Genomic DNA, 23,369 nt, shown 5'->3' on the forward strand with positions numbered 1-23,369 from the left:
TTGTGATGAGCTCTACTTTTTGGTGAATTCTTCCACTTAGGAGTGAGATTGAAGGTTCAGAATTGGAACATTGCCACAGTATCAAGTATTTTCTGCTCACTTCCCTGAAACCTGTCTTGCCTAAATATTTGGAGTATCTCTGTTTTCTGAGTCCCAGAAATGAGAAATCTCTGCTAGACTCCCCTCTCAGGTCTTTTTTCACTGAAGATAAAACTGTCAAGGGCTGTAATTTCTGTTGTCTGCCTTGAAGTCCTCAGTCCCTCTCCTTCCTGCTCCTCACTTTTTGACCTCCTTTTATTAAGCTGCCCAAGCTAGGAAAATCACTGCTGCTAGATGGACCACCATGCAAATTCTGGCATCCTCATGAATCTCATGTATTTTCTGTGTTCTTATCCTTTTTTTGGGATATTAAGATTTATAAATAAGAAGTGATGTCATGCTAGCACCCAGCCACTCCTGTACTGCTCCAAATTGATGCCTAATAAGCAGTCTTGTGGCAGATGAAAAGCATGGCACCATGGGTGCTGATGTATCACAGCTGTGGTATGCTTAATTTGTGCCTGTTTTGGAAATGAGGTTGCATTCTTTGTAATGTTTCATTTTTTAAGCTGCTGCTTGTTCCATCTTGGACTTCAAGCTGGCTCCTTTTCCTAATCTCAGTGCCAGTATCTAGTGTGATGAATCACACATGAAAGACTTGTTCTAACAAGAGTCATACTCTTCAGTAGGAAAATGGCTGGCAGCTTGATGGCTGTTGGAAAAACTAGGGAAATTGGGGTACTGTGAGGAGCCAGCTGGTGCTTGAACACCGACCTGCTTTGCAGAACCTTTTCAAAGGCTCTCGAGTCCAGGAGAAATGGGTACAGTTCAGTAACCACGCAGTTCTTGGCTCTACACTTTGTGGTGGCCACAGGTAGAGTATTTCTGTTATTTGTATGTAACTGCAGTCTCACCGAAAAGCCAAGCAAGCTGAGAACAGTTAATTGGAACTTAACAGAGTAAAGCCAAAGATCTTGGTTAACCTGTTTTTAAGGTAGTGATGTATTTCTTTCCAAGCAGATCTCAGTTACTGTGTACTTGAAAAGCAGCATGTGCATCCTGTGTGTTGATTTTTGTGTCTGGATGTGAGACCGTATAACCATAAGATCATTCAGCAGTTTCCAAAGTTGCAAAGGAAGGAGATTCAAGCAATCTTGTGTGCTGATGTTTGAGATTTGCCTGTGCACACTTGAACAGCATGACCAGTCACAAATTCTGCTTAAAATACTGTTTTGTGAAAACTCTCTTTGTTCCCGAGTTGGGAATTGGGAAGGGTTTAAGCTTTCTGACTCCACAGTGGGGAGAAGAAATGGAGGCTGGTAAAGTATTAAAAGTTTATGCTCTTGTTAACCAGTGCTTGTGACTTTTGTATTGGAAGTCATTCTCAGTGATGAAATGACTTTTACAGGCACTTGGGCTGTTCTTAATAGTTTATTGCTGTTGTAGGCTTCAGGATAAAAAAAAATTACAAAGTTTGTGTTTGAAACCAGTAGTGCAGTAGTGTAAAGAAGTGTCAAAGAACAGCATCTGTAACAGTAGAGAAAAAGGGTTGGAAAATTATTTTAATGAGTGTTAACTTGCATTCAGGTCTGATTTTTTGGCAGTAGTTCTGTTGAAAGATGTGGCTACCTAAGAGTATGATACAGTTAGTTCAGAGATGAGGCTTTACACTAGACTTTCAGAACTACTACAGACATTAGCACTTTGGGGTGTTTTTGTCCTGTTTTCTTTAAGTGAACATTGCAGACTGAAGATTTTTTGGAATGTCTGCAAAACATGTAATTACTATGCAGACAGTTATAGAAACTAATTTTTAATTTTCCAGTTGAAATTTGTTTCAGCTAAGGTATATGAGGGTGTCTCAGCTGTTACTGATGTTGGTTCCAGATTCAGAGATGTTAAGCTCTTTCCAGGAAAGTAGGACTGATTGCAAAGTTCAGCTTCTGAAGAAAGAAAGGTGAACTAAATTAAATTTATGACCAGTTTAGTTTGTGTTTTTAACTGTTCAACCTTCTTACCCTCCTTGCTGAAGAAAATGAAGCGCCAAGTACAGATTTGATCTGAGAACCCGTATGTAGCTCAGCAAATGTGACTTTAACGTACAAATCTGTTACTAGTTCAAGGGAAGAAACAGCCATTAACTATTAATTTTACTGTTTTAATGTCATGTTGCCTGCACATTTGGGGATTAAAGGCCACACACTGTTGAGGCTGGTTTCTCTTTATTTCTGAATGTTTTACCCTCTGGGGGTGTGAAAGTTGCCTGGGGTGAGGTTAGTGGAGGGGGGTGGCAGGAGACAGCCACACAGCAAAGCACTTGGCTTCTTGTCCTCTTGCACATCACAGAGACATTTGGTGCTGCTCCCTTTCATTTGTCAAGTGTGTTTGTGAGATAAATGGGTTGAGGTTCAGCATGGGGGTGTAGAGCCTTCCCCTCTGCTGCTGGAAAGCTGTGTGTGCTACTGCACAGGTCCCTGAGCCTGCTCACCAGGGAAGAATGGGAGTATTTTACCTGTGTCTTGAAACTTTTGCAAGTGCTCCACTGCGATCCTAAAAGTTCATGCTCTTGAGTTTTTTGTCATTGTTTCCCAAGTTGTATGTTCTGGCAGTAGAGTCTGATAAGCTCCTACTCCTCCTCCCCCTTCTGACCTGACTGGCAGCATTTAGAACCAGACCCCCACTTACACACAGAGGACGTGTTGCTGTGATTCTGCAATTCCTGCAGCTGGAAAATACACTCAGAGAGGACAGGAGTTGTGTATTTAAAACAAGCCTGACATCTCTTACATTCCTGGGCAAACAGCTGGCTGAGTTACTGGTTCTGTAACAGGACTTCCTCTCCCCAGGACAGATCTGGTTTATGGAAGTGATTACAGAGGGTTTATCAAAGCATGGCAGGTGCACTGCTCTGGAGGGCAATGCAGCTCTTCCCCTTTGGTTCCTAAGGCTTTCCCCATGGCTGAAGAACAGGGCACAGACACTTGGCATAAACACATTTGCTCCTTACATAGAGTCAAGGGAAAAGGTTGGTGTGAGGTGGCTTTTTGAAGACTGATCATCAGATGAGCAGTGCTGGTACACGCTCAGCCTACCTTTTGACACAGCTGTTTCCTTTGCCTGCATGCAGCACAAACCAATGGTAAAGAGGGAGGTTACAACATGGGCTTTAGGTGGGGATTTTCCTGCCTTCCACCCGAGTGCACAAGTGCCACGGTCTCGGTCTGCTGACACAAGTTTTCCTAACAGCAGGAGTCAGCTAGGACCCATCAACTTCAACTAGAAAAAGGAATTCAAACAGTTCACTTCTGCTCTTGGCAAAGGGCAAAACTTTGCATCTTCACAATTATTCTCTTCCTCAATGAGTTTTTAGGGAGTTAGGACTAGTTTGGAAGAACACACAGCAGAGGCTGAACATGGAAGTTCATTGTCTTCTTTAGCATACATGTTTGATTTATTTTTAAATTGAGTTCAAGGATCGAGGAGGCATTTTATAATAATGACTCAAATCCTATCAGCTTATAAGGATGTTAATAATACTGCTTCATCACTGTCTGACACAGCCAGTGTTGTCCTTTTGGCTTGCTAGCCTGAGTTTTATCAGTGGACTGTTAAATATCACACATCAAAGAAGACTGAAACTGGCACAGCAATACAGTAATTGGAACATGAGCATTAATACAACAGAACATTACACAGGGAAGATGAGCATTAAAAAACATCTCTATTCAAGCCTGCCCAGGCACTCAGAATGTATCTCACAACACTCAGGCACTGCTGACTTTGACTCAGTATGCAAAGTTAGGAAGAAGTAGAGTGGTGGGAACAGAGCCCTTGCTCTGTTGGGAAGGTTTATTAGCACCTTGGTGGCACATTAACAGCCTCCCCATGTGAGCCTTGCCACGTGGTCAGTTTTCTGCTTGCTGGGCTTTATGAAGCCCAGGAGCTCCAGCTCTGAAACCGCTCGAATAAAGCGAGCACTGGGCATGTCAGTGAAGGAAAGAAGCCAAGTACACTTCTGATGGGACAGTGACAGACGCAAGATTTCTAAGTCATGGTAAGCACAGATTTCACAACGTGTTGCACAATAAAATTGTTGGAAATAAGGGCAGAGCATGAGCTGCCTACAGAAACACAAATCTTCAATCTGATCAGTAGTTCTGCCACATGCATATGACATGACAGCAAAGGAAGAGTTCCTTTTCCCACTGCTAAGAGAAGCTTAAAGCCTACAACCATACCAATTTTGTAGTGTCTCAGAAGAATTTATACTTTTATGCCCCTTGACAAAAAAATGGATAGATAATTACAGAGATTTTTTCTGAGGTTTCATGGCACCACCTTCTCCTTTTTATTCACTGCCTTTGTTGCTGCCTCCCTGACATACAGGTTTATATTCCCGAGTTAGAGAATTAAATTTATTGTGAGTGACAATTAACAGTAGAGCTTGTAAAAAAGGAAGGGCCAGGAAAGCCAGGTATAGTATTAGAGCATATAATTATGATTCCTTAAGTTAAGCCTAGTTTTGCATAACTACTCATTTCTTCTCTGTGGCAGCACTACTGCTGTAGCCATGAGTTTTGGTTCTAATGCTCATCTATTAAATATTTTTTAGACCTCAGTTCAGGATCAGGACAAAGTAACAAGCAGAATGGGCGTCCTGTGCAAAGTACGTTCTCAACTCCAAGGTACTGGAACATAATGAGCTCTATTTCTCCATGTGCTCTCTAGGTCAGAGCCCTCCTCCCATCTGTTCCCCAGTAATGCTCTACCCCTATCCAGCAGCTATACCAACTCTCTGATGATTTACCCAAACAGTTTCAACTTGTTTTATGGACTTTTGGTTCTGTTTCAGACCCAAACCCTCCTGTAGACCAAATCTTCTCTCTTACATCACCATTCCCAGCCCAGCTATTTAAACTATCTATTTCTTAGACATTTTCAATACATTAAGGCTGTTTAAAATAATTTTTCTAAAAATTATGTACATGAAACTATATTTTAAAACCCCTGGTTCATAAATCCTGTAAGCTTTTCCATGTCAAGCTTGAGAAAAATGAGAAAGGATACTGGATAACATCATCGACCTGGTCTGAGGAAGCTGCATCTGCATTTGGTTCCTCAGCTGCCATCACCACAGTTGAGAAAGCCTAGAAAGGGAAAAGCAGCACAGATTTATTCCAGGTTTATTCCAGTTTTATATCCAGACAGATAGATCTGCATATAAAACAGTGACCTCTGAGCTGAAGGCCATCATTCAGGGGGAATAAGATCTTGGAAGGAGAACTCCAGAAGTGTGTCAGTTCAGCAGCAATCAAAGAGCAAGCAAGGTTACACATTACCATGGCAGGAAAATAGAATGCAAGACATCATTCTCTGAACTCCTGTGCCTGCATTTTAGATCTCAAATGGTTCTGGTTCCTGACCCATTCTCAGAGAAACTACAGAACTGAAAAAATATTCTCAAGGTAAGACTGCTTAAATATTTTGGGGAAGCGATAGAGGTAAGTTGGCTGTGAAGATCTATAAAACTGAGGGACAGCAGGAGTCTGGGTAGGAATACACAATACACAACCAGGGCAGCAGCAAACAAAGCACAGCTGGAAGAAGCAAAAGGAGTATCCTCTAAACTGCAGGTGGTTAAGCTACAGAGTTTCTTGCAGAGGATGCTGTGGTTGCTAAAATATACTGGTAATGACATCCAGGTAGGTTTACAAAATACAGAAGAATCACTCAAGTTTAGGAAAACTTAGAGCTAAAATGTGATTGTTAGCCAGGGAGACTTTATCATATTAATGTATATTCTCCTGCTATATTTTCTCTGCTTTTGGCTACAGTAGGAGACAGGTTATCAAGCTAGAAGGACCCAGGCTTTTTTCTGGCACAAGCATTCTCTCCAAGAGCCCCCACTGCCTGTTTCCACAAAAGTGTCACAGAATACTTAAAGACAAAAAAAAAGGAAAGGCAATTTTGTTAAGCACAAAATCTGACCTGTGCTGAGCTTAAAATAGAAACAGAAGCAAAATAGTTTCATCAGAGATTGACACAGCTGGAAATAAATGATTCACAATAGAGAAAGACTTACTGGAGTTACTGTGGGTTCTTGTGGTCTTGTGGACCAAGTTATGCAATGATATAAACTGTCAGAAGGGGCACTGAAGGAAAGCAGCCATGCAGGAAAAAGGGAAATCAAATACTGACAGCAGGCAAAGGCACTGTTTGCATCACATACCTCTAACCAATCCACGAGATTGATCAATCTGCCACATTCCAAATGAAGCTTATACACTATGCATATGTCAGGGGCTTTGTTAGAAATGCCTCCTCCATCACATCTCAGAGCTTGGTTCTGATGAAAAAAATTGAAGGCAGTAACTTTGATCAGTGTCTAATCTTGAGCAATTCCAAGGGCTAGACAAAACATTATTTCAGGTAATTCAGATAGTAGGTATTTTATGCAAATGTTTACTGTTTGTGTGTTTAATGGCAAGTTGATGGTACAAAAGAAAAAAAAACCAAAAAAACCCCAGGAAAATAAGTATACTATTTAAAAAAAACCAACAATCCCCCCCCAGCTACTTCACTCCTGGTGTTCCTTCTGTAACACTTAGCAGCATCTGCTGTAATGAGTGATTATCTGATTATTCTTTTATGCATTTTTTTGCTAGTTCTATTTACATATGAGACAGAAATACTCCATTTTATGGAGTCAGGAGAAGAAACCAGTCATGATTTGCCATGTAGAAAATAGGAAAGTATGATTTTTCCCCCAGCCCCCTTGAAAGGAAAGCTTACTATAGATCTGTCATATGTACTAAAAAGAATTGCTTCTCTCATCCCAGAGTTTTATCTTTGAAATGTAACAATCATTTATCTCTAGCTTGAAACTCAGCATCTGTAAAGGCAAAAGTCTAATTTCTCACCAAGTAAACTATGTTTCAGGAAATTCATGGAATCATTAAGGTTGGAAAAGCCCTTGCAGATCATGTGAGTCCAATGATTAACCCAGCACTGCCAAGGCCACCATTAAACTGTGCTCTTTACTGCCACATCCACATGTCTTTTAAATCTCTCCAGGGATGGTGAGTCCACAACTTCCCTGGGCAGCCTGTTCTAATGCTGGTTCTTTCCAGGAATAAATTTTTCCAAATATCCAACCTAAACCTCCTCTGGTGCAACTTGAGGCCATTTTCTCTTGTCCTGTTGCAGATTCCCTGGGAGAAGAAGCCAATCCCCACCTGGCTCCAGCCTCCTTTCAGACAGCTGTAGAGAGTGATAAGGTTCCTCCTGAGCTTCTTTTTCTCCAGGCTAAACAATCCCATCTCTCTCAGCTGCTCCTCAGAGGACCCCCCCAGCTTTGTTGTTGTTGTTGTTGTCCTTCTCTGGACATGCTCCAGCACCTCAATGTCCTTTTTAAAGGGAGGGGCCCAGCTGGACACAGCACTCAAGATGCAGCCTCACCATTGCAGAGCACACGGGGACAGTCCCTGCCCTGCTGCTCCAGGCCAGGTGCCATTGGCTTTCCTGACACCTGGGCACAGCTGGCTCCTGTTCAGCCACTCCTGACCAGCACCCCCAGGCCCTTTTCTGCTGGGCAGCTTTCCAGCCTCCTGGATTCAAGGTCATCAGCACTGAACCATTTACTTGGGAAGGTGAAAAGCCACTCGAGCCAGAGGCAAAAGTCTCAGTACAGCTCCAGAAATTTACAGCATTTCATTTCAGTTTCATGCACTCTAAGAAGTCAGCTGTCTTAACATGAAAACAACCACTGATCATTCCTTTCAGGTCACAGAAGTTCGTTCTAAAACACTTTCATATGCTAGTAAAATATACAAGCAACTTTAGGGAAGTTATAAAGCTGTAGCAATGACAGATACCTTCAAGAGAAAAATGCTTTTCAAGACAGGAAAGAAGGCTAAGCAAAAAAATTTTGCCCAAGAATCTGTAGTTTACCCATAGATGTCAATTCCTGCAATTTTTGAGACTCAGCTCCAGTTTGGACTCTGTCACTTATGAGACATTTCACAATTTACAGAACACCTAGCAATTTTCAAGTTTATTTACTCTCCCCTACAAGGAACATAAAAGCTATAGACCTTAGGTTAGTATCTGTCAGTTCATTGCAAGAGGGTTTCCAGAAAAATTCAGAGAAATATGGCTAACCCCTCACAGTGTTACAATTAGTTCTGACATTAGTTCATCAGGAACTCAGGGGTATTATGGTACACTTCTGTAACTCAGGATTTCCAATACTCCTGTGTTAGTACCTGGCACACGTGAGGTTACACTTCTGGCTGATCTAGATCTAGTGACTCACCACTGCCCAAAACACTACACCCTTCCCTTTCCCCTCTCCTACAGCACCCAGCTCTGTGGTTTTCTATTGCTCACCCATGTGCCAACCTGGCAATGCTGGACTCTTTGCATTGTTTTTTTAATTTTAAGGTCAGGACAGTTAACCAAGAGAGGATGCAACTTCCAGAGCAACTGCACACCCCTGGAACTCGTCTGCAGCAGCACCTGAGAGATCCCAGCCTCCCCTGTGGTACCTGGGCCGAGGCTCTGCAGAGCAGTGGAGGGAGCTGGGAGGGAGCTGCAGCTGCCAGCAGGGAAACCTCAGCTCTGAGGCTGCAGCACACATGTGGTCCCCAGAGGAAACACCCAGGCTGACAAGCAGGAAGCTGCCCCACAACGAGCAGCCAGCTGTGGATCCACCTGTACAGCACAAAGGTGCTGCTCCCAAAAGAACAGAACAGGAGTGGGAGCAACCCAGAACACAGCTGATGAGGAATTGCTGCTGCCTGACCCTGCCCCAAGGTAGAGAGAGGACACAGCATACCTTGCTCTGGAATCAATGTTATCCCAAGGACCAAATCCTTTCCCTGATGTGGGAGCTGGTATCCCAAGTTTCAGCTTGCTCAGTTTTCAAGGGATCAGTGAAACTAGAATTATGCTGGGTTTGATGCAGGCTTTTTTTGGGTTCTCTTCTACCCCCAACCTGATAAATATGACCCTTGGTTCACACTTTGCTAAATAACTAACTGGACTCCTGTAAGCAGTGCATCACAAATTAATTATTCATTGGTACTCTACTGAAGCACTTCTCTGTCCTGGCCTTCTGGAAGGCCTTCCTGGCCTTCTTCTCCAGTTTTGGAGAACTTTGCTCTGGTCACAGTGCAGAAAAACACAACCACGTAGAAGTCATAGACAGAAAATATTTGACTCACTTGGATTAAAATGCTAAGCAAGGTACTCAGCCAATACTGCTACTGTTAGAAGCTATGCCAAAACTTCACAATCTTCTCAGAAAATGCTGGAAATATGTTAAAGCATGTCCAAGTACAAAGTACAGGATGACAAAGGGCTTTAAATCTTGTCAACTCATCAAAGAGAACAGACTACTTATTAAAGACATCAGTAGTTACATTTTCTTGGCTGTCCTAGTCTATGTGTTTACAGGTTTTCTAAAAATATAAATTACTGAGGTTCATATTAGGTTTCTTTAATGGTAACTTGCTAACTACTGTTCTCACAAATAAGCTCTGTAAATGCTTTTAGTAATAACTCCTGCACACAGCAAAACTGATAACCTTCATTCAAATCGAGGACAGTGCCAGCAAACCCAATACAAATCAGATTTCAATACAAATGTAGATTTCAAAGGCTGATCTTTATCAGCCTTTACAGTTCCTGATAGCGTTAGCTTTGATCCAATAGTGCATTACTCTGATACAGCCACAACCAATATTTTCTTCAAAATTATGATGCATTTTTTAGGAAAAATGTTAGACAATAAGAACAAGTTCAAGCAACTTCTATAATCAAGTAAAAAGAAATGTATGTTCACTCCTTTTCCAAATCCTAGGGTATTTCTTTCTTTCGGTCATACTTTCAGTTTTACTTATGAAAGAAGCGGAAAACAGTCTGCTTTTCTCTTATAGAAAAGGACAGGGTTAAGCTGATCCTTTTCTTGGACTCAGAAAACATAGGATATCAATGTACAAAAAGGATTAAAATAAAATTATAGAGGAAAACAAAGGACTTGGTCAAATACGCTGTAATTATGCTATTTTAACGTTATGACTCCACCTGAACACCCTTTACCTTACAGCTAATCTACATAGTGAGGACTGAGCACCAGCCCTATTAAGAAAGTCTCTGAAAAGAGTAACAGACACTTTATTTTTCCCTGTGGACAGTCATCCTAATTGCAGTGGAGGACAAAATTAGTGTTCTGCTACATCTACAGAAGAAAGAAAATATCATGGCTGGGACACGCTCTGAAAAATGGATTCCTTCCCAGAATTACCTTCGCCAGACAGATTCCCCAGCTCCTTGAACAAAGTCACCAGTTGCTTATCAGCACTTGCTAGCTCTCTGCAGAACAGCTGAGCATGTGCCAAGATGCATGAAGCACAAACTCAGCCTGCCCAGCACGCTCACACAGCCTGCAGCTGCTCACCTTGAGGTACCAGTGGGGGCTGTTGAGCGCCGTGTGCAGCGCCGTCCTGGGCGCCGCGTTCAGGTGCCCGCGCAGAACGGCGGCGCCGTTGAAGTACACGATCTCGTGCAGGGTCCTCTCGTCTGCAGGAACAAGGTATCTTCTGGAAAAGCAGGAGGTAGGGGGGGTGTGGGGGAGACACAAGCTTCAGCTGAAGGGAAACAACACAAGTCTACTGCTGTCAGACTATAAAAATGCATCTTTCCCATCCAATACTGAAAAATCTCTGAAAAACAAGATGAACAGCACTGAAATAAACTCTTAAGCAGAGAAATCTGTTATTATCAACCCTATATCTAATGGATTTAGCACAGAACTCTAGCTGGGACACTGACAAATTCAAAAATAAGGGCAGCAGCTACAGTGCTAACCCAGTCAAGTACTCCACAGATGTTATTTATCCATCTCAAGGCCGCACCATGAGTCTGTGATCATCTTGGCCTTCCTAGCTGAAGCTTTTTGCTTGGCAGTGATACTTCTGTTAGCTTCTCTGCCTCCCCCCACCCTCTATAATTAACAAATGCCTTCACCTCTTCCCCCACCACAACAAGCCTTTCACATTTTCCACTTCAGAGCTGCCTCCAAAACTGCATCTGCTATGGTTTGCTCACCAAAACAGTTCCCAAAATGGACAGGATATCACACTTGACATCTGTACAGTTTTGTAAGCAGAACAGATCAGCAAAGATTAGGGTAAAGACTCTTGACTTTATTTTGCCACTTATACCCACTCCTCCCTCAACACTGTCTCAGCAGCCAAAGCAGGTTGGTCCATTTGTACTCTAATTACTTCAACTGATCTCTTGGAAAAGAGGTGTCGTTCACTTGGTTTGGGTTTTTTTAGTTATTATTTTTAGAGCCCTCAAAGAAAGAATAGGAAGAGAAAAAAAAGTGTGCCACAGGGAGTGAGACACAATTTTGACAAGATTAACATGTTAGTAAAATTTCATTTGCAACTTATAGTGCAAACTAATGCAGGAATATAAAACAGGAAGGCTCACCTTACAAGACTGTCTATATAGTCAACAACTTCAAAACGAAGCATTTCAAACTTTGTCAGTTTCTTAGACCTCCTTGATTCCTTCAACTCCAACAAAGTCTTTAAAAAAAAGTGGTGCATAAGACTACATAGGAGGCAGTTATTCTCTGGAGAACACAATCTATGTGTTTAACATGTATAATTAATTTTTGCTGGCATGTTCTCACTGATGATGTTTGAAATGTAATCATGCAGTTATTTTTATTTCGGCCAATGTATTCATTTCTCAAATCCGTAGGAGTTCGAGAAATTCAAAGAAATATGTGTTAGGCAGAATGTCTAAATTACAAGTTAAATAAAAACATCTAATTTGCATTTCAAAATCCTGGTTTATGATAGATTATTTTCTATAATTTTCTATGTGTCAGGAAGGCCTGAAATACATAGTTGGTACTTATTCATTCATTTTTAAGATGAGACATTCACACACAACCCTTTACTCAGAGATCCAGCAAGCTGGGAAGAACTAACTATGAACATTTTAAAACATTAATTTAAGGAACCAGTCAGTAAAGCCTAGGCAGGCCTAACCTTCTGAAGGTGATAAAGGTCTGTCTTCTTCTGGAGCTCCTTTTGTGGCGATACAGACACATGTCGTTCTTGGGAAGCTTCTGCTACTAGAACAAAACTAAAGTTTGATATGTGGGGTAAACTTTTCCTACATAAACCTCCTAACCCCAAGAACTCTTCAAAGCACTCAGCAGTTCCTTGTTCACACAGACCCAACAACAGGTAGCTTTTGGGTCTTGCATCTTGCAGAAGATTGTTAAAAAAGGAGTCTGCGGTACAGCTTAGCCAACGGTGATTAAGTAACAATTCAGCCCTTCAGCAAAGGCCCAGCACAAGCCTTGCACATCACTTTAATTCTGTTTAGGTCATACCCTCAACATTTGCTAATTTGACACATTAGGACTAGGTACTACTCATGCTTTTTTTAAAAAGCCACATGCTGAAATTTTTTTTTCCTTCTCATGTGCAGAAAAATAATGAGTAAGAAATGAGTTGTCCCTACCTAATGCAGAAACTGCAACCAGAGTAGCAAACAGAAGCATGCTAAGGTACTTCATTGCCCAGTTTTATTCTCACCTTAATTTATAAGAAAATTACATCTTCATGGACACGTAGTTCGGTGATCAATTACACCAATTCTTAGTAATTTTTAGGTAAAATCAAAAAAGCCAAACCTCCCAAAGCACAATCAGTGCCAGGATGAGTGATAATCAGAAAAAAAGGAATCTAGATTTCTTGCCTTATTCAAGAAGATGGCAGATGGAGATTCCACCCACACATCACAGGTAAAGCTCTATCAGCAGTGACAATCATGATATTTAAAAGCTTTTTTGGTGACCTGCAGAGAACAATTTGGTATCTTCCAGGGTCCTGTGGACATTCATCTGAGTGTTGAAGACTTCAAATCAGAAAACTTCCTCTCCACTAGTACACCAATATATTTTTTTATTTTACAAATCCTGCAGCTCAAAATAGACTGAATGTGAAGATATTTCATTTGTTCAAGCTTCACGATTTTATGTTTTTCAGTTCATTAGGCAGTCAGGACAATGGATTCTGTTGTTGTTATAAAATACAGTATTTTTATATCCTTTCACTTTAGGAGCTCTGTGGGCAATTTGGGTACATCACATTTTTGGCAGACGTCTGAGAACCCTCACTAAAGATCAACACCATCACATAAATATAAAGTAAAAAGTTATCTAATGCAGCAATCCATTCATGTACAGTATATCTTAACTTCTCACTTCTCCTTTGGAGCTTAAATTAAATCCACTTTGAAAAGAAACTAAGATCATTCATGGATTCAGTAGACCTTCTCTATTTTAAACTCATCTTCAAATCCTAAGTAAACATAAATACTGTCTTTTTTGCTTTATAGTTCTGCAGTTCTGAATCCCCAAACCTGTTGTTCCTTATTCATTTCCTCAAGATAAGAATCCAACTACTTAAAAGCCTTTTGCTTGAATTCTTTTTTTCCAAACTAGACAAACCTTTGGTTTTCCATCATAGTTCAGATTCCTCAGTGCTTGTACCAGCAGTGATATACACAGCTTTTTCAAAGTGATGATATACACAGCTTTTTCAAAGTGATGAAAATACACAGTACAGACAAGAGCTGATTCTTTTGGACAACCCCCAGTTAACCCTACAGTGTGATGTGACCACTTTAATTAATACTGACTACACTTGGGGGTTGCTGCCTACTTGTCCAAATGCTGTACAGCAACCACACTGGTAATGAGCTTAATTAATATGCATAAACAGACTAGATGATAACCAATTAATCTTCAAAAGCCAATCTTTGAGGAGTGCTTCTCCATAATCCAGGGAAAGCAACAACATTCCTATTCCAGAAGAATGCTGGAATACATCATACTCGTGTTTCAGAGAAAATGCAGCAGTTTCAGTTAACCTGCCTCTGAAAGACAGAATGCTGCTACTCACTTGCCTTGCCAAACTTTGAAATGTGTCCTGGACCACGAACAATCAAATCTAGGGGCTTGACAGGTCACAGCCTGTCAGCAGAGCTGACAACTGGCACCTGGGGTCCTAGCTCTGAACGTGCAGGGGAAGGAACCTTACAAACACTGGGATTAAATTCCATGTCATAAGGACTGCTTATGCAGTCCTTGCCTGTCTGCTGCTATGTATCTTTAAAACCAGTTTGTTTTTAGCAACTACAACATCTGTTAAAATGCTCAAAATACATGTATGAGAGATTTAGGGGATAATGTTTGCTGATCTGTCCAATTTCTTATCTTACATCACTCCTCCGTATTATAAAAAACACAAACCACATACCAGTAGAGAATATAAACATTTCCTAAATTTGTGCATGTATTAAAAAAAATCCTGCAAATATGATGGTTTCATATGATGACAGGCTATCTCAGGGAAAATGGTCAGATTACAAAATAGCTTTTATATAATCTGTAATGGAATACATGATGGTACACACCCACCTTCTAGATTCTGAAACTGGGTCAGGAACTCCTTCAACTTTTCTACTGCCCTATCAAACTCCTTTCCAGAAGATGACATCAAAATTTCCACACATTGTTGGAGCATGGTTACCAAATCAGTCTTATTCAGCATCCTAAAAGACACAATTGCTGGCTGAAGTTGAAAACCAGAATGATGAAACAGCTTTCAATGTTCTTAGTTGAAAAAAGTTAAAAAAATAAAAACAAATTGAAAAATTCCTTTTAAAAGAAAAAATCTCCAGGATTACAAATATTCAGTCTTGCAGCAAAGTCAGGGGTTTTTTGCCTGCTGTCATTAATAGTAAGAAACAAACCAATTAGTTTTGGTGATGATGTCCTTTACATTTTCTTGCAGAAGAGTAGTTTTCCTGATTATCTAAAAACACTTGCTGGACACAGGAGTTGCAATTTTTGAAACTGTGAGTCAGACATCAAAACAAAATTTTAAAAAACCCAACACTCAAAACCGAATCATGGTAGGGTTCAGAACTCATTCCTTAAACCAGTAAATGAAATGGTAAAAAAAAATTCACTATGTAAACACATCTACAAAATTAATCTCTGTGACTCAGAATTACTCTCAAATGAAATCTGTATGCTTTTTTCTGTCTTTAATTGCTGTAAATTTAACCATCACTAGAATCCCAGAACCACTGAAGTTTTAAGGGATCTCTTGAGATCTAGCCCAACCTCCAGCTCAGCATTTACTTAGTATTTAGTTATGAGGGCCTCTCCCAAGTGTCACTGAGCACTGCCCAGTCTCAAAATCCTAATGTAAAAGATAACAAAGCAATGACGGTGGTCAGTGTCTCAAGCAGTGGGTTTCCTCATCAGCTACCTAAAAACTGGCTAAGAAATTTAAGGAAGAATTCAGAAGAGGCTGGGGAAGCTCTGTGGATATCTGGAGGGACAACTGCAATTTGAGTTGTCTGGCAATGGATACTAAATACTTCTAAAGGTTAAAATTTAAAACTTCAGTTTATCTGCTTCAGGGTTACAGACTTTTGCAAGTCAGGTATTGTCTTCAGATGCACTTGTTTTGTACAGAAAAGCATCAGGAGTTAACAACAGAAAGTATGACCTTGACCACACAAAACATTTTGAAACTGTCTTGTACTATAATGGGTAAACAAGATAGCCTTGTTCCAGGCCAGACAAAACACTGCAGTTAAACACCCAATACGGAGAGAAAATAAGTGGATCTGGAGATCTGCAAATGGGAAAGAACAAATTTATTTTCCTACTGTTATTCAAAAGGAAACTGCAAGTTCTAGAAAAGCTTATGAACAACAATGGGATTACAGGGCCCAAAGAATAGGCAAGAAGGCAGCTATCACATATGACAAAACAGTAAAGATCCTTTGCAACCTTTTAGGTTTGAGATTACTGCAAGGTATGCCAGGTATCAGTGGGGTTAAGATTTTCATTTGGTGAGGAGTCAGATTTAAAGCAGGAAGGAAGATCTCAGATCACCAAAAGGCAGTAAATAAATCTAACTCTGATTATTCAGACAAGTTATGCAAGAGAAGAAAGGAAGCTACAATGAAGTCCACAGAAACTCCTTCTGAAAACTGAAGAGGGAAATCACCTGAAGAAGCAATACCATGTTGGTCAGCACCAGCCACAGAAGGGCAGGACTGTGATAAGCAGCATGTGATGAAAAGCCACCCATAATTAGCAGACAAAAACCAGAGTACAGTATCTAGACAGAAGACAATAGGGCAGACAGTCCTTGAAGTTTTGCCACCCAAAAGGTTGATGAGATGTCCCAGCCAGTTAACTCCACATAACCAATCGAGTGAGACGCTCTCCAACCCTCCTGTGATGGAATTAATGCAAAATGAACTGAAGCTCACACATTCTCTGTCACCCCATGGCATCTTTTACACTTTGGAAAACTCAGGTAGAGTAACTACTGTCTAGATTGCTCAAGTGAGATTACCTGAAACACCACCTTTGGGAAGAGACTTCTAGCAGAAGGCATAAAAGCCTGTTCAGGGAAAGGCTGAAGTAGAGAAGCCAATCACAAAAGAAACACAATTCAGAAACTTAAAACCTTACATTCAAACATAATTCATAAAAGGCAAAAGAGGTACCCTGTTAGAAAATGAGAAATAAGCTGATCTAAAGCTTCTCCGTTTTCTACTTTCTAAATACGAGGAAAAAAAAAAGATGGATTCCAGAAAAACACTGAAAAGGATTAAGGGATGGGGAAGGGTGAACATAAGGATATCAACAGGTGATGTGACTCCCAGGAAGGCAGAGATATTAAGGAACAGCGAGCAACTTTTAAACCTGAGCAAAAGGGGAAAAAACAGATTGTGAGTAGAAGGGGAAAGACCACATTTTATAATTTTCTTCTCAAAGATAACAGCAAGATTCTATACAGAAAAAGCAGAGATGAGAGGAATTATTTGTAAAAAGGCAAACAGAAGTTAAAAGCTGAAAAAATTATAATCACAACTAGAATTCCAAGTACTTGAAGAAGTTGTGTTGGACAAGTTTTGCTAGGAAAATGACAAAATTTCTGAATTAAAAAATATAAAAATCATAGAATCACCATCTATGAAAGCAGAGACTATCATCACTGTATTTCTATCAGAGGCTCCCACAGTGGGAGCCAGGACCAGAAGAACAACAGGAGGGAGATGAACAGATAACATTAAAAGGGGAGCAAGCCAAAATCTGATGGCAGCATCAGCTTTGAGATAGGAGAAGAGACAGATGAATTCAGAGAGGATGAAAGCAAATTAAACAAAGGAGAAGAAAAAAGAGAGGGGAAAAAGGCCAAGAGTTATTAAGAGATTACAGATAGTAGAGAAAGCAGAATGACACATTTATGGGCAAGAGCCGAGAGGTGACTCAGTGCTGTCAAGATTCAGGAGAATCAGAGAAGGAACACAAAGGAAAGACTGCAGAAATGACAACTCAAGCATGTAATCCTTTCAAAGGGATGAGGGTAAAGAACACAGAAAAGTGGCTATGTGCAAGAACCACTCAGTATGGCTAAAGTACAGTTTGAAGAGTGTGTTTCCTTGTGTGTGTGTATCAGCCCAGAAAGCTACCCTCCATCCACCACTGAAATGGTTTTTCTGTGCAGTTTTACTGCCAGACACATCAAACCTGAGCAGCTCAGGGGGTCTGGGGGAGGCATTTACAGTTATGGGGTTGTGTGACAAAGCCAAGGGATCATTTGAATGAGCGCAGCTATCAGGAGACAGACATTGCCATGTGTCTGTTGAAAGCACATTTAGAAGTCTTTAGCTGCAACATTGCAATTGAAAGGTTTTCTATCAAGAAAAGTGGCTTTGACAACTTTGGCATTTTAAACACTGACAGACAACACAAGTATAGCCTCTCCTAAAGTCCTATGCTCACAGTATCAGAAAAAATTAACTCAGTACCTGTAAAAACTGTTAAGGCAAATCAGGAAGAGAAGGAAAGCAGTAAAATAAAAAAAGAAAGACCTCAGCTACTGTTCACTGGGAAGTGATTCTAATTTTCACACCAGATTAGAATTTAAAACAACTAAGACTAATAATCTGATTGATAATATCTACCACAATCATACTTTAAAAGACAAAACCCAACTCATTCTCATTCACACAAAGTAATCTCTGTGGTTTCAGCAAAATTACTCAGGGCATAGGAGATATGAGAACCTGCCCAAATTTCACAGAAATCAGTAGAAAACCAAACTGAAAACAGCAGACAATTACACTTGCAAACAACCCTAAAACTAGCTGTGAACAGGTAATAGCCTCAGCTTTAAGTTCCAGAATAACTGATGACTGATACTTTCCATGTGTACGGTGGTATTAAAACAAAATGGGAAAAAAAAATCACCTTGCTAGTTGAAGAGATGACTCATACTCCTCTGTCTCCCACACTCGGTTTTCCAAACAAGCACAGTGCAACTCCCTGATCTGTTATGCAGAAGGTGAAGAAAGGATAAAGTGTTTTACAAAGTAGTATGGGAATCTTACAACAAGCTGTTCAAAGCAATATGCAATTTCTTTAGAGCCTGTTTTCCAAAGATGGAGAATGACTGCAAAAGGAATGACAGCTCTTAATATCTTCCAGAACTAAACTTCTGCTAGAGACTTGCTCTGCACCAGGTTCCAAACAAGTAAAACTCAGGTGAAGTTAACTGCAGTGAACAGAAAGGAACTCCAATCAAATACCCCAGCTAAAATATCCTTTTATTCTCAAACAGTTCATGATGCTTTTGTAGTCAGTGACAGATTCTAGTAACAGTATGGAATACATTGAGAACTGAGAGACAGGTGCACATGCACAGAATATATAATTGCTCTGCTAGCGGAAGAAATTGCTTAGCATGAGAAGGTGGAATAAATGACATCAGAGCAATAGGACTATTAACAGAGCACTATCACTGTTCCTCCTACAATTGCTTTTTTTCTGTACAGAAGGCTGCTAAAAACTCAGTCTCTTCATCTGAATTTGACCAGTGAACTAATAGGTGGTAGAAGAGTGTACACAGCAATGCATACAGGTAACCTCAGATGTGGGAAAGTCAATGTGTGGATCCTCTTGCTGATCTGTGCACCTGCCTCCTCCTGGAAACTCCTTCCTGTTGACTGACAGGATATCATCCATGCCAGTAAAGAAACCACACACTCTCATCCTCTGCCCATAGAAAGAGAGCATCTCTCTCCATTTTAAGAAGCAGGGGGCAAACCAGCACATTAATAAATAAAGAGTAAATATTTATTTAACTGTCATACTTTGAGGGAAAAAAAACAAACAAAACAAACCAAAATCACAATAACAACAACCCAACAAGACTCACGTATAACACAACATCACCTGCTTGCCCAAAGGATACTTCGGAAGAGAAGATGTGAAAACATGAAGACATCTCAGAATTCGAACATAATTTTCATGGTAAACATGTAAGTCCTCCAGCAACTTCTCTGTTTCTTCCTACAGTGATAGAATAATTTTAAAAGTAATTCTGACATCCATTTAAAACTCCCATAAAGCACTTAATATTACTCTGAACTTTTGATATTGTACTGTGTTATGATTTAAATCATCAATCTTAAATGGAGACCACTAAGCAAATGAGCTGTATTTCAACAGTTCACTGCATTCTCATTGCATATTGTTACCTCTACTTTCTTCCTCCAGCTCAGCAGAGATTTGCTATTGGCTAGCATTAGTATTCTACCATTTTCAACTATATTTAGGCCTTTAGACTTGAAATGTCATCTCATAACAATGAGAGAATACACTATTCCTTTAGCAGGCAATGAGAAGTTACATAGCTACTTTTACTCGAAAACTTGAATTTTTATGCTACAAATGCATTTAAAATTAATTTCTTATATTGTGGGTGGCTGTTGTTTTTATTAGTTACATGTACAAAAAAAGACCACTTCACAGAAAGCAAAGAAATATTCAGTTGATTTTCCTATGTGTTTTTTATTTGATTTTGCTTACTCATGTGTCGAGAACAACAGAAATAAAAAAAAAAAATCACATTTAAGAAATAGAAGTTATTGACTACTGCTACTAATTTTCTGGATGGCACCACATTATCACTGGCCAGCCATACAAGCACATATTGCTTCTGGAAAGCCACACTCAAAAATTCTGGTAACTGTACTGAAGTCATCTAGTCTTTGTGGTCATTACATTTAAGTCTGTGAATCCAAAGATCTTCTTTCCTCTGTCTTCAGTCAAAAATAAAGAGGAAAAACCACAGAATCCTCTACGCATTTAATTACCCTTTTGCCTAACTCTGAGCAAACTATTCCAAATGGAAAGAGAAAAACAAAATAAGCCACTGAAGTTTTCTAGACTGAAAGTGAAACAAAGGGTATTAAAGATAAAAGAAAAGCAAAACCTTGTCTAAAGGCAATATAAGGAAGTACAGATGCATAGAAAGAAAAGGTTTTCTTCACATTGCAAAGATTGAAAGTACCAAAGATAGTGCTACAGAGAGCTTTCTGATGTTAAAAAAAGTTTTAAATTATTAAAAGCATTAACAATCTTTCTCCCCATTTAAGAGAAATTTAAGAGTCACTGATATAACAACTGTTAAGGCAACCTCTAAAACCTTAGGGCAGACATTCACAAGTCTGTATTTTAATTTTAAGTAGGATCATTATGAAAAAAATTATCCCCACCACAAAATAACCTAAGAAAAGCTCTCTCTAATGCTGCTTCATCAACCTTATTTCCCCAAACCCCAAGAATTAACACATCTGTATTTCCCTCATCTTGGTCACAGCTCAAGACGATGTAGTTAATATAAGTAAATAGCAATGTATTTTGCCAAATAATGAAGTGAAAAGGCATAACCCATTTTAGAAGAGTTTGAAAATGCAATTAGAAAACGATGCAATATTATTTCCAGAACAGAAATAAAAGACATAGATTGCCACGTTTACATAGTTTCAAATTAAATTTGCCATGAAACATTTCAGACAGATTTGTTTAAAATTACGATGTAATTTTAAACAAATTTTTAAAATTGCTTTCAAAACTGATAATTTTTAATAGGTGAAACTCTTTCCATAGTTATTAAAAAAAGTGGTAACAACATGGTATAAATGAGGCTGATAAAGTGTATTGCAGGTTTAGGGGCTAAGCTGGAAGGCTTAAAAGACTAAAGTGACCTGGTGCTGAAACACAAAGTTCACATGAAAGATTACTATAGTGATTTTGAAAGTGTTTCCAAAGCTGGGCATGACACTGTAGATTAGCATGACATCAGAATAAACAGCACCTCATTAATGCAGCAGTAGGACCTCTATTCCCCAGGCAGAGCATTCTGCCAGCTTGGCAAGGCAGTAATGGTCCCACCTCTATTGTGGAGATCAGAACAAATGTCGGCAATTAAAATCTGTGAGAAGCATCATATGCACCTAGGTATGAGAATCCCAGTTTCCTTCCCAAAGTTAAAGGTTGAGCCTTGTGAAATAAGGGGTGTATTATTAAACATGTATGGCTGAAAGCATATAAAGTTTAAGCTGATGATTACTCAACTTTCAAAGCAGGTGTAAATAAAGGGCAAGGGAACAGCTGTAGCTTAAGTTATTTTTGCCAATTAAGACAATGGATCAGAAAGTGATGTAAAATCATATCTCATCTTGAATACTGTAACTGTACATGCCATATTGCTTGCTCCTAACACCCCTCCAGCCATTACCATTGTTCTTCACACTTGAAAAAGCCTTACACACCAGGCAAGTACACCATTTGCCTGACAGGTTACAAATACTTGAAATGAAGAGTCAGGAGAAACCCTTTCTCTTCAGCAATGCTTCCACTGGGAGTGGCTCAGATGGTGAAAATAACCAACAGATTTTTGTTGGTGAATTCCTAAAGGGCTCACAATAGTAGTAGTCTGACTTCAACCCATTGGCAAAGCTTCAGATAAACATGTAACAAATTAGTTTTAATCCTGTATGAGGTGTAGAGTGAATGTGTGCCTTGGGACACAGATTCTGCCCTACTGAGTTCAATCAGAACTATGCAGAGGCTATGAAGGATTAAAAGCTTATGAAATAACCTCCAAGATAACTTACACATTCTTCAAACACTTAACTGACCTTCCAAGAAAGTCAGTCTGGGCAAGCATGAAAAGACCTGGTCATAAATAAACCTTGTATCCTTGTTTTTAAGCAATTATATTTCTAGACATAGCTAAAAGCTGATGTAAGAAAGTTGTGCAGCTTCATATGAAGGCTGACCTGGCAACCCTAGAGATTTGGAATTTTGATCTGCCAATCCTAATTCCTCATTACTGGTCACAAAGCACAGTATGTTCTGCATGAAAGATATTATACAGAACTATATATCTTGGTCTTGTATTTTATTATGTTCCACAAAGTGATATATTGGGCAAGTTATTTTTGTTCTCCAAAGACATTCTTAAAATTTTACCTTTAAGAAGCTGTCGTTTGTCAGCAATTCAATCTGTTTCCCTGACTCTTGCCTTTCCACATACCTTATGGCAGGAAAAAAATAAAACCAACATAAAATTATAATGTAAAGAAAGATCCTCAGGTTAAAAACATTTAAAATGCTTATGCTGCTATAAGAAATATGCATCTTTCTTTGCAAAGATTCAAAAGGACTCAAAAATCCAACAAGTTCAAAGGCCACTCCAAAACCCTAGAGATTATGCTTCAAATCAGCTTAACAAATTCAAAAGTGATTTATGGTTATCTGTCAGAAAAACTTGTTTCTGTAATAAGAATGAGAAGAAAAAAAAGTAAATTTAAGTGATTACACATCACAGAAGTTGTACTCTCTAAACCAGAACATTAAGGCTTCCTGAAATTATTTAGAAATGTCCTCTGTTTGAGCAATTTACCTTTGCTATAGAAAGTGCAAAAATGAGCTACAGCGTTCACAGAACCACATTTACAGATACTTTCAATCTTTTCTAAAGCTAATCAATACATGATTGTCCAAGAAATGTACTTCCACCCTTACCTTCTGAAAGAGGGCAGTCTTCGAATGTTTTCACACTGATCATGTGACAAAGAATAAACTCTCTTCTTAATGTCTGCCAGGTGGCAACACAGTACACTGAGAGGCTGGGAATAGAAGTGCTCCACAATACAGAGCTGAAAAACAAACCAAGAACTAGGGATGTTAATAAAATTCAATCTCCCTGCTACATCTACCTTTTAATGCTTTCTTACTATTACATTGCATATACTACAATGGTAGTAATAGTACTCCTTTAAAAATTAATTACAATTCATAAATATTCCATAAGTCATTACAGGATATTGATTATACAGTTGTTCACAGT

The 23,369-nt window shown here is 39.5% G+C and overlaps 1 protein-coding gene across 4 annotated transcripts in view; it reads right to left on the reverse strand.

Moving 5' to 3' along the window:
- Positions 1-3,463: 3,463 nt before the first annotated feature.
- ORC3 (origin recognition complex subunit 3) overlaps positions 3,464-23,369 on the reverse strand; it is a 35,406-nt gene continuing 15,500 nt past the window's right edge. For 2 of the 4 annotated variants that reach the window (XM_059469131.1, XM_059469135.1), the window contains exons 10-20: positions 23,045-23,178; positions 22,490-22,553; positions 19,403-19,519; positions 18,419-18,498; positions 14,552-14,685; positions 12,108-12,193; positions 11,539-11,636; positions 10,499-10,640; positions 6,269-6,385; positions 5,107-5,186; positions 3,464-4,016 (exon numbers count right to left, since the gene is read on the reverse strand). In XM_059469131.1, coding sequence (XP_059325114.1) covers positions 3,911-4,016; positions 5,107-5,186; positions 6,269-6,385; positions 10,499-10,640; positions 11,539-11,636; positions 12,108-12,193; positions 14,552-14,685; positions 18,419-18,498; positions 19,403-19,519; positions 22,490-22,553; positions 23,045-23,178 — 1,158 coding nt within the window. In that variant the 3' untranslated portion in view covers positions 3,464-3,910. The remainder of the gene's footprint in view (positions 4,017-5,106; positions 5,187-6,268; positions 6,386-10,498; positions 10,641-11,538; positions 11,637-12,107; positions 12,194-14,551; positions 14,686-18,418; positions 18,499-19,402; positions 19,520-22,489; positions 22,554-23,044; positions 23,179-23,369) is intronic. The other 2 variants (XM_059469134.1, XM_059469132.1) reach the window with 2 other exon arrangements.

This window comes from Ammospiza nelsoni, chromosome 3, assembly GCF_027579445.1.
Source record: "Ammospiza nelsoni isolate bAmmNel1 chromosome 3, bAmmNel1.pri, whole genome shotgun sequence".
In the NCBI taxonomy this organism is placed as follows: domain Eukaryota; kingdom Metazoa; phylum Chordata; class Aves; order Passeriformes; family Passerellidae; genus Ammospiza; species Ammospiza nelsoni.